General features: G+C 40.0%; 1 protein-coding gene across 1 annotated transcript; it reads right to left on the bottom strand.

Moving 5' to 3' along the window:
- Positions 1-8: 8 nt before the first annotated feature.
- LOC135072796 (uncharacterized) lies at positions 9-13,265 on the bottom strand. The gene is made up of 14 exons (XM_063966832.1): positions 12,310-13,265; positions 10,924-11,088; positions 6,715-6,890; positions 4,402-6,403; positions 3,854-4,245; positions 3,558-3,767; positions 3,229-3,369; positions 2,876-3,066; positions 2,711-2,830; positions 2,546-2,665; positions 2,381-2,500; positions 2,223-2,335; positions 1,613-1,940; positions 9-1,479 (listed from the first exon to the last, which is right to left on the bottom strand). The coding sequence occupies exons 1-14, from the start codon at positions 13,133-13,135 to the stop codon at positions 1,371-1,373; spliced, it is 5,013 nt and encodes a 1,670-aa protein (XP_063822902.1). The 5' UTR covers positions 13,136-13,265; the 3' UTR covers positions 9-1,370.
- Positions 13,266-14,519: the final 1,254 nt, after the last annotated feature.

Below are 14,519 nucleotides of genomic sequence, written 5' to 3'. Positions count from 1 at the left end.
AATTAAAATTTACAATTACAGTAGTATATTTCATAGTTATTTACAATATAAATGTTACAGTACAGCACCATTTGTGTAGATAAAGATATCCTAAAATCATATGTTGATTTTATACATAGTTAGATCAGGTACAATAAATTATTCATAATATTTTTGTTTTTATATGCCCTAAATAAAAGATAATAAACAAGCCTGTTTAGGTCTTAGTTATAGGTGATACTTTTTAAAATTAGCTTTGGCCATAAAAACTGTTGAAGTTAAAGCCAATTATTGTTAAATGTTCAGCTGAGAATATTAGTTAATATGTACTCAAATATTAAACATCAGCTGAATGTGAACTGCACACATATTCATATTGATATACTTCAATGTTCTAGCTTTACCTACAGTAGTAATTTGCATAATCTTAGTTTCATTATGAAGATAAAATATATTTTATACAATGTGTAATTGAAATAACGCATAAGTTGATTGAGCAGGGAAAATCTAATTTACTAATGATTTAAGATAATTAATTTTAATACATAAAATTAATGATTGCTGAAATTGTTTTTTATTTTAAAAACGACGTAAATGGTACATTGCTATCGGCCGAGTGTGCATTAAGCTGCATGCACCATTAACTTTTATAATATTATTTTTTTCTCCAAAAATTTTATAACATTCTAGCAAAGTGTTGCTCATTATACATTGTAATTTAAGCATTATGGTTTTTATAATAAATCTCAATTGGGTTAAATAATGTTGAATACACAAAAAACAGGTTTGTTGATACATATTCTTTTCAGTTAATACTTTCAACTTAATGAAATTGAACTCTAACAATAACATAATTTGTTCAATTGGGTATATCAAAATTGATTTTATTAACCAGATTATATGAGAAAAGCGAAATAGTTCAAGTTTAATTATATGCCTATTTATTGACTTTTATGCCTACATTCTTTTAACATTATGCAAGTTTAAAAAACAAAGCATTTTTGTAACTGAAATCGACATTAATTCACAAAAGATGCATAAACCACAATACAGTATTTTTAAATGGAATGTATTTAATTTTCGTTGATCACTGAAATGCACTTTATAAGTTAAATTAATTAATATTAATGTACTGCACATCATCTCTAGACTTCAATCTAATTTTAAGCTCAGTTGGGTTCTGTTTGAAACAGGTGCCAATTTTGTTTAGATGTATTTTGTAAACTATCAATGTACCAATATTAAAAGTGGTGGCAATTGTAACGCTTAATCTTAGATTGCAGTCTAGAGAATAAACATAACTTATAATTACCGATAAATATTATAAAAATATTTAAATTAAATGGCAAATGTTTGAATTATTTGTGCTTAAGCAATGGCAGAGAATATAATTATTTTCTGGTACTTGATAACTTCTGCAGTCGTGCTTTTAGGCCTCCTTCTTTTTTCGGCTGGGTTAATGATTTTCGTTCCTCTTGCATTTTTTTGGCTTCTTTTAACCTGCAACAAGCCACTAGTTATCAAGACAACCAAGTGGAAAATATTGACGATCGTCGCCAGTAGCAAAAAATGATGAAAATGTTGAGCATTATAAATTGTAAATAAGTTCTATAATTTAACTGTTATTACTTACTTTTCTTTTATAGCAATCTGTTCTTCCTTTTTATAAATATCTTTGAAGTCACTGCAAAATGATGTCCACAGACTGAAGAATTCCTTAGGCTCACAGTCTTCAACTTTGCCACATTTTGGGGTGTACTGGTAAAATTTTATCGTTGCTATAAATTTACTACGACAATCTTCTAAGTTTTCGTATTCAGTCTTAAGTTTTTCTTCGGCTGCATTTAAGAAAGTAGACATTTTTTCTCTGAACACTTCGAGCCTCTTTGGTCCTTCGCCCGAAGGAGACTCCTCTAAATGCGCACCTGAGTCAAGGATTTTCTTGGTTTTTTCCTTGCAAGCTGAAACAAAAATTGAAAAGATGTTTCATTATTTATGATTAAAACGGTTTAGCATAGTTTTAATTATGGCCATTTTAACTCATTGGATTTGTCTCATATTTGGGGATACATCATGAGTAAGTAAGTAGTCTTATTAGTAGGCCAGGCCGGCGGCGACGTCCTGGAAGTCGAGCGCGGCGGCGCGCGCCACGTCGCCGGGCTCGGGCACGGGCAGCGCGCACGATGAAGTGCTGTAGCGTCATACACACAAGGCCGCATGTCGCTTGTCGCGTCACCGCTCACCTTCCAAGTTGTGCGTGAGCGCGGCCAGGCCGGCGGCGACGTCCTGGAAGTCGAGCGCGGCGGCGCGCGCCACGTCGCCGGGCTCGGGCACGGGCAGCGCGCACGATGAAGTGCTGTAGCGTCATACACACAAGGCCGCATGTCGCTTGTCGCGTCACCGCTCACCTTCCAAGTTGTGCGTGAGCGCGGCCAGGCCGGCGGCGACGTCCTGGAAGTCGAGCGCGGCGGCGCGCGCCACGTCGCCGGGCTCGGGCACGGGCAGCGCGCACGATGAAGTGCTGTAGCGTCATACACACAAGGCCGCATGTCGCTTGTCGCGTCACCGCTCACCTTCCAAGTTGTGCGTGAGCGCGGCCAGGCCGGCGGCGACGTCCTGGAAGTCGAGCGCGGCGGCGCGCGCCACGTCGCCGGGCTCGGGCACGGGCAGCGCGCACGATGAAGTGCTGTAGCGTCATACACACAAGGCCGCATGTCGCTTGGCGCGTCACCGCTCACCTTCCAAGTTGTGCGTGAGCGCGGCCAGGCCGGCGGCGACGTCCTGGAAGTCGAGCGCGGCGGCGCGCGCCACGTCGCCGGGCTCGGGCACGGGCAGCGCGCACGATGAAGTGCTGTAGCGTCATACACACAAGGCCGCATGTCGCTTGTCGCGTCACCGCTCACCTTCCAAGTTGTGCGTGAGCGCGGCCAGGCCGGCGGCGACGTCCTGGAAGTCGAGCGCGGCGGCGCGCGCCACGTCGCCGGGCTCGGGCACGGGCAGCGCGCACGCGGCCGCCAGGGCGCCGCCGCATGCGCGCATGTAAGTGCGCACGATGAAGTGCAGCAGAGTCACGTTCGATTGCTTCGACTGGGGACAAGACGGGATGAGACGTTAGGAGTTTAGGAGATTAATACGAGTCTACATCGTTTATTGTCTCTGCAATATATTTAAATTTCTTAAATTATTCAAATTGGAAAGTATCGCTGCTTTGGAATCGTCAAATAAAGAAAAAAAAAATAGTGTTGTTACCTTTACATCTTTCAGTTTTGAAAGAATCTCCAACCCAAAGCCATCAGCTTGTCCTCTTTGCCCATTTCCACCATTCATATAATTACCGAGTGTTAATATAATAGCAAATAATTTCTTTAGAGATTCACTGGTCATTAGAAACTGAAATAAAAAATATGATTAGGAAAATATCTATTAATGTTACTAAAAATCAAGTAAATAAATGAGTTTAATTAATGGCGAGTAACGCGAAACGTAAGAAATAACGATCTAATACAAAACTAATGACTGCCTTTCACTCATGCGCAAGAAAATAGCTGAAAATTGCAGACAAATGAAACATAACTTACCTCACACGTGTGTTTCAAATTGTCTAACTTGTGCATTGTTGTGCTGGCAGCATCCTCGAAATCGGCTTGGAACATGAAGCATGATATCCTCTCCGCAAAATTGGGGATCCCAGATAAGTCGTGTAAGAATGCCTCTGGTCTATCTAGTGGCACATCGGATTTGCTCTTCAAGTGTTCTTTTATCATAGCCAATTCCTCGTCGGTAGCACGCTATAAAAGACAGACATGTTTGAATACAAATACAATAATTTTAAGCATACACAAAGAGGAGAAAATGAAAAATATTTTTTACTTACCAACTCATATATTTGCTGTAGAGCTTCTAAACTTACGACAGAAGTATCAAAATTATATATAGCATTTTCTATTTCCGAAAACTCGACGTGCAAGCTTTGAGCAAGAATACCCACGTTTTGGGACCTTTTACTATCTAATATCTTCACTGGTTGAATCTTAGTTTTAACTTCAACTTTCTTCTTAACCGGTGCTTTTACAACTTGCCGCGAAAACAGATCTGTAAACTCTTCGATGTTGTCTAAGTTCGTTTCTTCGATTTCAAGCCACAGAGGCTTTAAAAGTACAGAATCTGATTCGCCCTGGCAGGGAGGCGCTACTTGATTTGCTAGAATTCGTGTCCAATATAACGGCTTCATAGGCGCAGCAGGTTTCACAGGTGTTTTTCTTAGAGCTAAAATGATACATAGAAAAATATTTTAAAAGCCAACTAACTTTACCAGATGATCTTGAAAGGGCGACAAACTCTTCCAGGGAATTGATATTTATCTATAAATATATCACGATTCGCCCTTCATGAGTGAATCACTGATCGTTGCTCATAACTTACTCGATCGTTGCATGCTCCAACCACCAACAGGCGGGGCGGGGAACGGCACTGGTCCTGAGTACGGCATTTGACCCGGCGGCGGCGGCGGGCCTGATATCGGCGGCGGTGGTGGGGGGCCCATCCCTGGCATAGGCGGCGGCAGGGGGCTTGCTCCCGGCATTCCAGGCAAAGGAGGTGGCGGTGGCCCCATTCCAGGCATTGGCGGTGGGGGAGGCCCCATTCCAGGCATTGGCGGTGGGGGAGGCCCCATTCCAGGCATTGGCGGTGGGGGAGGCCCCATTCCAGGCATTGGCGGTGGGGGAGGCCCCATTCCAGGCATTGGCGGTGGGGGAGGCCCCATTCCAGGCATTGGAGGAGGAGGAGGGCCCATTCCAGGCATTGGAGGAGGTGGAGGGCCCATTCCGGGCATAGGGGGAGGAGGTGGTCCCATACCCGGCATAGGGGGAGGTGGAGGCCCCATTACAGGCATAGGGGGAGGGGGAGGTCCCATTCCTGGCATTGGGGGAGGATGTGGCCCCATTTCAGGCATTGGCGGAGGAGGAGGACCCATATTAGGCATAGGGGGTGGAGGTGGCCCCATATCTGGCATTGGAGGTGGGGGTGGCCCCAAATCTGGCATTGGAGGTGGGGGTGGACCTAGTCCAGCCACTGGAGATGAAGGTATTAATAATTCAGCTGATGGTGGTGGAGGAATTGGCGGTGGGGCAGAAGACATTTCTGGCGCTGAAGTGCCAGTTGGTACATCAGGTGTATGTGGTTGTTCATGTTCAGACAAAACTAATTCAGACAATGACGGCGCTGAAGTAGCCGCTGTGGCTTCCTTCGTCCCTGGCGTGGGCGGCGGGGACGGCGCCGCGCCCGGCAGCGGCGGAGGCGGCTGCGTCGAGGGTTGACTAGTGGGAGACGGTGGCTTTGGGCAAATTAATACTGACGGCGTCTCACTTGTAGAAATACTAGATGTCGGTGGGGATAGACTAGCTAGATGAATACTACTGTCTTCTTCTGGAATGTTCTGTTCCAATTTAGAATAAGAATTTTCGTCTTTTATTTCTGATGATGGTGCACTGGACGTATTAATTGCTGAATGTTGACTAGTTTCCGATGTAACATTCTTCTTAATGCTTGTAAATAACATTTCAGTGATAGGAGTGTTTTTCAAATCAGTGTTATTTTTCAATGCCAGTTCATCTGATTCCAAAGCACATTCTGTTTGGTTGCTCATTGACTCACTTGAAGTTAATGCACTAAGAAATGATGCATCAGAGGAACAGCAACAGCAAGAAATTATGCATGTTGCACTATTATTAGGATGATGTGCACATTTATTGATATTCCTATTTACAGCTATTGTATTATCATCCTTTACATCCCTTGAGCTGTTTGCATTATCTTCTGCATTTTTAGGAACATCCATTTTTCTAATTGCTTCATTATAATCTCTACTTTTATTTAACTTACAATAGTTTTCAATTTTATCAGATCTATTTTCAGTTTTCAATTCTATATCTTTTAGGCAACTACTTACTACTACTGAATTATCAATATTTACATTTGACTTTGAATGTGGGTCAGGTATTATCAAAGGCCTGTAGGAGAGTTTATTAATTTCATAAGATGTCTGTACTTCTTTATTCGTTAGTTCTACTTTAGTCTTAGCTACCACTTGAGAAGGTGAGTCAAAACTCTTTCCTAAATTTTTGTTTAGAGCATCTATTTGAGCATTAATCTTATATTTTTCTAATTGGAATTCCAGTTCTTGAAGTTTTTGTTTTAGCTGTGAAATGGTTACTTTTGCTTCATTGATGTCACTTATTTCTTCATTATTATTTTGATTAAAGAATTTATTGTCTACATTGCAACGATTAGTTACAATAAGTTGATCTTGAGTTATTTGCGGTAGTAACTCTTTGTCAGGAGGCCAAGCAGCCATGTGTAGGCGTCCCGGGGTCACGGGCTGGGATGCTGGTGTCTCCATATGTGCCCAGTAGTACATCAGATTCGGCTAGAAGTAAACATTACATTGATAGTCATAAAGATAAATAATTCACAGACCATTTCTTATTTACTGTAAATTGAGCAATCCAAGGTTAAAACCTAAGTTAAATTCTAAGTTGAAACCAGATTACTTCAAAATGTCACTAACATTAGTAACCAGAAAGTTGGTTAGGGTGAATTTTTACTGGTGAGTTACTATTTTTTTAAGGTCTTTTCATTATTTTTGACGATTAAATTATATCACTTTATGGAATATTATTACTATGTTATGCAGTTGTGTAGTTATTGTGCAGAAGGTAAGTAAGTAAATAATATTACCTTGAATATGTTTTCGGTAGGTGCATCTTTGTCTGAAATCTGCCTCAGAACTCCAGCTGCTAATAGGTGAGTACAATATTGAATTCCAAGGTTTTTCAGATCTTGTGGGTTCAACAAGTTTTTCAAGTGATTATTCTCAGAAATCGATGATAGAAACCAATTTAAAAGCATCTGTCCTGAAAGGTAAGAAAAGATGTATTTTACTTTAATGATTTGTCGCTGGCAAAATGGATTATTAGTTTCATAAATATTGTTTTCTACAAAGTTAAAATACAAACCATACAAACTTTTACACACACTATAAGAAAATGTCAAAGTTTATTATTTATCTGTCACAGTGACAGTGACAGGACTGAGATGTAAGTTCATGTGAGAGATGTTTTTTTCGCTCAAACGAAAAACATACCTACCCATTGTAAGCTTGATTGATTTGATTATTTAATTGTTTGCGTTATTGGTGCTTTAATTTTTTGTCTTTAAGTAAATTATATTATAGGCTCTTAAATTTATTTATAGGTTACGTTGATTACTGAACGGTTATTAAACTTTGGGATGTATCTGTCACTCACTGTTTGGCGGGAAGTTAGGTTTTTTTTTGATTCAGTGTCTGTCTCACTCTGAATGATGATTTATATTAGAACTAGCTTTTGCCCGCGGCTTCACCCGCGTGAAATTTCGTTTGTCACAGATCGTCATAAACTATAGCCTATATCAATGATATTAAAGTTATATAATATCATTGGCCTATATGTTATTCTGGGTTATAAACAATAATACTGCAAAGTTTCATCAAAATCCGTTCAGTAGTTTTTGCGTGAAAGAGTAACAAACATCCATACATCCAAACTTTTTTTGTCTGTCACAGAAAAACTTTATCGCGCGCGTCCCTGTTTCAAAAACCGGGATAAAAACTATCCTATGTTCTTTCCCGGGACTCAAACTATCTCTATGCCAAATTTCATCAAAATCGGTTGCGAGGTTTAAGCGGGAAAGCGTAACAGACAGACAGACAGACAGAGTTACTTTCGCATTTATAATATTAGTTGGGATATATATATATATTATATATAGTTGGGATAAGTAGATTATTAGAATATTAAAAAAAAAATGGTATCTACGTAAAACGAATAGAAAATAATCTTTAAGTAGTTACCTAGCTAGGTATTTTCATCACCGGGATTTTAAAAGTTAAGTCATGATTATTTTCCCTCCAACAGCCCTAGATTATCATATAAGAAGAAGAATGTAACATCTAGTGTTTTATTCAAATCAACCGCGAGAAATATTTGTAACTCGGTATTGTGCGAGTTCTTACTCCGGTAAGTAGCCACCATTGCAGTCCTAGTTTCAAAGTTCATACTTGGGAATCAAACTCAGAACCTTTAGGCTGAAAAACTCCAACATCCTAACAATAATATCTAGTTTACCTTCTTTATTGTGAATCAAATTCGATATCGATCCGAGATCGAGATCGCTTGGCTAGGCCCTCGTGTTGCAAAATAGACATAGGTACGTTAATATACAGGATGTTAGGTAAATGGGTATATGAGCCGACACTAGCCCATGTTAACATGGGCATATAAATGGTATGGTGAAGTCAGAAAATTGATATCTTGATTTTAATTATTTTAATTTTCATACAAATCGAATTTTATAAAATTTATTTTGTATGAAAATTAAAAAAAATAAAATGATGATATCAAAATTCTGACTTCACCATACTATTTATATGCGTATGTCAATATGGGCTAGTGTCGGCTCATATACCCATTTACCTAACACCCTGTATTTATGAGAATTTAATAAAGATTATTAGGTTACGTTCTTTATGGAAACCATACATTTTAGCACATGCATTTATGAGTTCTTTGATCAAAACGGAGCATTTCAATCTAACAAAGGTTGGGTTGTGCTCTTCCTCAATAGAGGATGTCCGTGGCCGTCTGGACATCTGCCGGCCCATTTTTTTGGAGGGCCGCACGTGATATTTTTCTAATTAGCAGACTTAACTCAGCAGGGGCATAGAGCCCCTTCATAATAGACCTCGGCCATCAGATACGGGGGTGTCTGGTGGCGCTGGAGGCTGAGAAGGCGTAAAGACGCCTACCTTGGTTTGGGGCTGCGCATTAAGCGAGCCGAATACTGAGTAGGGAACGCGGATGAATGCTTGAGGCAAAACGCCGATAGCGATGTCCCGCGTTCCCGACTCATATGGCTTACCGAGGGCAACGTCGTTTTTACTTAGTGGGTAGGCTCTGCCTACCAGGGAGAACCCCACATAAAACTCATGTATTTTCCTGACGAAAAAAAACAGCGGCATAGATCAGACTGTAACCCGCTATGGCGGGCCAGTCCTGTTAACATGTTTAAGTAGTAAGTGTGTAGGAGAAAATCCCCTTACAAAAAACAACCAGAGGAATAGTGTGTGTTTAGGACCCTTGAAGCTGGAGAGACTCGATCGAGTACAAGCCATAGCCTGAGGACTGAGATGGAGTTGCGAGCGGATGAATGTCCTAGCTTGGACAGTAACTCGCAGCTCCATTTCATTGGGCTCCGGAGGACATGGTTGGGTTTTAGTGAGTAGGCCCCGCCCTTCTAGCGGAGAGAATAGCACATAGCCCACTGTTCATCCCCATCGGCCAGTGAATGTCCATACCAAAGCATTTCGCGACATAAAAAAAGAGCCACACACTATGTAGGTAGGTACTATGATTAGGATTAGGTTAGGTACCAGCTGATTTGATAAGATTTGAGCTATCGTGAAAAATAGACAAAAAAACTTACTTCGGTAAGACATCACTTTTTGCAACATACTATTTCGTATACTGATGACGTATGAAGATGTGACTTCGTATTCCATTGTTAAAACGCCTATTGCCAAATCACTTTCAACTTTGATCCTTTGACGTTCACTGTTCATTACTAATATCACTGTTTTACACCACTGTGTTGTTCTTTCAATTCTATAACTTAGTTTCTTCAATGGCACTAATACCCAGGCGCATTTTTTCGCTCGCCTTGAAGCGGAACGAAACCGTCTCGCTGCGGATACCAAACCGGTGTTTATAGTAATTTCATCTGTATGTAGACCCAGTATAGTCACGATATCTTGAACTCCTTTATCCGCAATGCGATGCTGGCCAAGAAACTTGACATAGTTGAAGTGTGCCACCGACGAATTGGTGAAATTAACGCGGTTGGTTGAGATTTGCATCTTCACCACTTTATTAATAGACTAAACTAACCAGTAAGTCACGTATACAGGTCGCTAATGGCTCGTAATAATGCAGATAAGAATTAGGGGGCAGTCTTTGCTGATAATAGATAATTCAATTATTCTTATCATTTTCTTATCAAGCTGTTCATTCATGTATTTATAGCGTGCGTTGTTTATCATTTTTACTTTTCAGGTAGGTACGATCAGTTGCTATTTTTTGCAAATAGCAAGCGTGTTTATTAATTGAAAAACTTTATTTGAACGATTCTAATTGACCTAATGCTTTTTATGCTTAAGGAGTGGTGTTGTAGTCCCTCGGCTCACAATCGGGGGTTTTACGAATTCTAAATTTAATCATGCAGGTTTTCTTTGAATCAGCTTAATGAAATTGGTAAATAATATCACTTGGCTCGGCGGTGGCGGACAATATTGTGCACGAGTGTGACGAAATAAAATCTGCACTTTGCTCGAGATAACTCTGCATGTGATTTGTGTTCGTCCTTATCTTATCGCAAGTGCCTTGAAGCAATATAGGTAAACTCTAACCAGTTAAAGATGTCTGATGGATGTATGTATTTGTTGTGCAAACCATAAGTCACAATAGAAAAGTACTGGATATGACATGAAAAACATCTTAAGGTTTATCCTAGGTTAGGTTACTTAGCTTTGGTTAGTCAAGACAAAAACCTAACGGTCTACCTATCCAAAAGTCGTGAATTGATAATCCGGTACGGTATGTTACAGCGTTTCCTAAGCACAAAAGGTTCTGGGTTTGATTTAGGTACTTTAATTCTTAATTTAGGAAGTGTTTGTGATGTGTGTTGACTTGTTTTTAATACGCACGCGTAAATTCAAAATCCTAGTCCTAAGTCCCTATGGTTTGTAAAAGATTTTCCACGTACAGAAATAGGGGATTTGAGTGTGTTAATTTCATAGTTTCATAACACATAACACACTCTTAGTAGAAAGCCTAAGAAGCCAGTATCGTTTACCTTCAAACTTCTCGTACAGTTGGAAGTCGAGCTTCTCCGGCACGAACCGGGGGCGCAGCACCCTGTTCTCGGCGTGCTTATCCAGAGTCAGCGACGCCACCTTGCGCAGCACGTTCGACTCTCCCATGGGCATGTCGCTGACACTCGAGTGCCTTCGGTCTTTTTCTGTAATTGTAACAAAGTTTTGTAAATGTCAGGTGCGTAAATAGTAGAGCACTACCGTGGATTTGTTGTCCTATGAAATTGCAAAACCAATCGTAGATACCTACTGCTTGTAATAAAAACAGAAATAAATCTGAAACAATCGATAACCTCAGATGGAAATTGAACCCACGACCTTTTGCTAAATGAGCTTGATAAAAATCTGATTTGTGTTTGTGTAAATTAGTAAGATAGTGCCTCAAGTATCCTGAAAATCGGTATGGAATTATTTGGTGTTGAGTTTTAAGAAACATTACGAGAATTACAAAACTTTATCTTAATCTATTCTAATTTTACTCTGTATGTGGAATTGTAACATAGATGAAAACTTTTACTAATTTTATTCATGAATATTCATTAAGTTCATTACATTTGTGTCTTAATTTTATTTAAGATCATTGAAGAATTTCCATATAACAGCTTGTAAAAGTTTATCTAGCAAATAATGTTTACAAAGTTTACAAAAAAACAAGTAAGGTCTTTGGTGTTAGTTTTTGCTACATGCGTCATTTAACAGTAATTTGGCCAAAGGTGATGTTGAATAGGTAGGTATCTTGTGAAAAGACATGTTGTCCGTATTTAGATAACGTAGCGGTAAATATTGATGTTTATTTTACCTATATTAGAGTCATAAGGCTAGCCTAGGATACCATTTAATCTAGACAGAAAGAAAGAACGTTATTACTAAGTGTAAAGTGTACAATAAAATAACGTTTAAGTAATGCCTGTCAGCCTTCCATGGTAAAGGCGATATGTATGTATGCCAGAAACCTTTTGTTGTGAATAAAAATAGTTTCTTTCGACCTTAATTGTTACAAAAAAGAGCAACTGTTATGGTGATTGTGTTTGTGATGAAGTTTATAGCAGTTCTTATTGCGGTGTACAAAGATTCATAATCGAGTACTCCTTAATCAAAGTGTGCTGAACCGTAGAGCCAGTATCAACAAACTGGTTTCAAACATTGTGAAGAGTACTCCACGAACGCAAACAAGAAACAGCAACAAGTACTTATCGTACAGTTTCCAATAAGTATTGAAACAGTTTCTGTAACTATTAGTCCAATATTTCAGATAGGTATGAAATTAAATTCGTAGTCGTATCAGGTTCAGTGATATGTAGGTAAACCAGTAGCTAAATTTGGAATACTTGGTAAGATTATGTTGGAAAATAATTCATAATACGAACCGTTATCAAGCATACTGAGCGAAGCTTCACAGGCGACGGGAGTCAGCTCCACCTTGCGGTGCTTGGAGAGGGTAAACGACGTTTGCCCTGGACAAGCCTTCAGCCGGTTGTCGCGGAAGTCATGGCTGCACTCGTGCGCACTGCGGTCTATGTGGTCGCCGCGAAACCCCGAAATTATAGCGCCCATAACCTTTTCATCGCCCCTGTCACTAGTGTCATCAAATACGTCGCTTTTTTCTTCTTTTTCCATGTCATCCGTTGACAGCGAGGAGGCGGCGTCGTCGTGCGGCATGTCGAGCTGCGAGCCGGAGCGCGCGGCGGCCGCCGACAGCGAGGGCGTGAGGGTGCGCGGAGGCTCGTCGAGCGCGCTGTCGCTCTCCGCGGAGTAGTAGCACTGGTTGAGCTCGACGGCGAGCGGCGTGAGCGGGTCCGTGAACACTGACTCGGACGGGGAGTCGTTCTCCGAGGCAGCCGGGGCGGAGTGGTCGCGGGTCGGTGACCGCGGCCCCGCGCGCGACTCGCACCTGGTCACCGTTACCTCGGAGTGCACGCTCGCCGACTCGCCCTCCGCATCCCGCCGCGATGTTGACAACACGCACTCGACCGTATCGTTATCGGATGTTTCGATCGCTTCATTGTTATCGGAATCTGGCGTTTTATCAAACTCCCTATCGATCGTCTCGCGTTTTGCATCACCCTTTTTCTTCCCATGTTTTTTACTGTCTCTACCTGGTGATTTTCTGTTTAGGTTCCTTATGAAATGTTTACTTTTTGCAGGTGATTTTCCAGTTTTAGGTTGTTTCTCATTACCTTGAATGTTACCCATTTTTAAATGGGGCTTAATCAATTATTTTAGAACTGACTTTTGGAAGACATCTTCGTATCCCGTAGCGTTATAAAACTGAATTTAGACTGAAACTACAGGACTAGTAGTATTTGCAAACTCACAGCCCATTGAAGAAGTCGGCAGACAGGAGCGGCTTTAGCTGTGACCAAGCATGCGCAGTAGTATCATCTAATCAATATCTTTAGATGAGTACCAACATAGTATTAAAGTTAAAACTTAAGAGGATTGGCCCCTTCCAATAACGTCGGAAATTGTGATTTTAATTAATACAATTTAAACGGTTTTGTTTATGCATTATTAGCTGATGCCACTGGGATGGATGAATAGAAGTTAGTGGAGAACCTCAGCCTGAAATTTATTTGCAGGTTATGTCGACAGGTGCCGCTAAAAGCTCTTACCTCTTACGTGGGAACAGTTTGTTATATTTTTTTTTCAGGTAACGGCAGATGTCGCTAATAGTTGTCGATGTTTACGGAACTCTACCAACCTAGGTAATTACCGGTAGAAGTATACCAATTAATCTTTTTGAAACCCTTAATTGCTTATTTAACTTTCTTGAAGATATTTGGTAAAACTAGGTAATCATTTTTCAAGATCTCAATGTTTGCTGTAATTACGGATGTAAATTCAGCGGTTTCTTACGGAGTTGCTCATTTAAAGGAAGTAAAGCAGCTGAAAACATAAGATAGTTAATCCGAAGTTAATTAACATCACAAACGCTAAAATGGCACTTAATATAAAATACGTTCTATAATAACAGGAAAGTTTTGTGCAGGGTCCCAACCGGAAATAGACATGCCTTTTATTGCCTCACACTCTGGCTAAAGTTATCTTATTTATTGTGTGCAGGCATATTAAAAGGGGATATTTTCTATTATTATTGTTCTCTCAGAGCATCTTCAATAAATATTTAGATATTTCAAGTGAAACCCATTTCGTTTTCAGATAATGAATAACGAAATATGACACCATCAGGGTCAGAAACGAAATTAAATTGGTAACTCGTTATTTATGGTTAAATTTTAAATACAAAGGGCAGGACTTATTGTTGTTTTTAAAACATCTCATTATGTAAGTATTGTTAACTTTTGAAAATAAAAACGAGGGTTACATTTTATCGGTCCAATTACACTGATGATAGTCTATCAAGTCCATTATTTTCTTTGAATACCTATGTAAAGGTAGATATAGGTAGGTATAAAGTATTTTAATTAGATTTCGGCTATGAATTTTAAAAATATTTATTGAAACATTTTTTTTCTAATGGTACTTTGTTATGTTGTAAAGAATTTAACGTTAAATAACATTATGAATCTGCCTATAGTCCATAGCTCTACGCATTGATATCGTACACAAACAGAAC

Source organism: Ostrinia nubilalis, chromosome 6 (genome assembly GCF_963855985.1).
Source record: "Ostrinia nubilalis chromosome 6, ilOstNubi1.1, whole genome shotgun sequence".
Lineage (NCBI taxonomy): Eukaryota > Metazoa > Arthropoda > Insecta > Lepidoptera > Crambidae > Ostrinia > Ostrinia nubilalis.
This window is presented reverse-complemented; position numbering and strand designations above follow the sequence as displayed.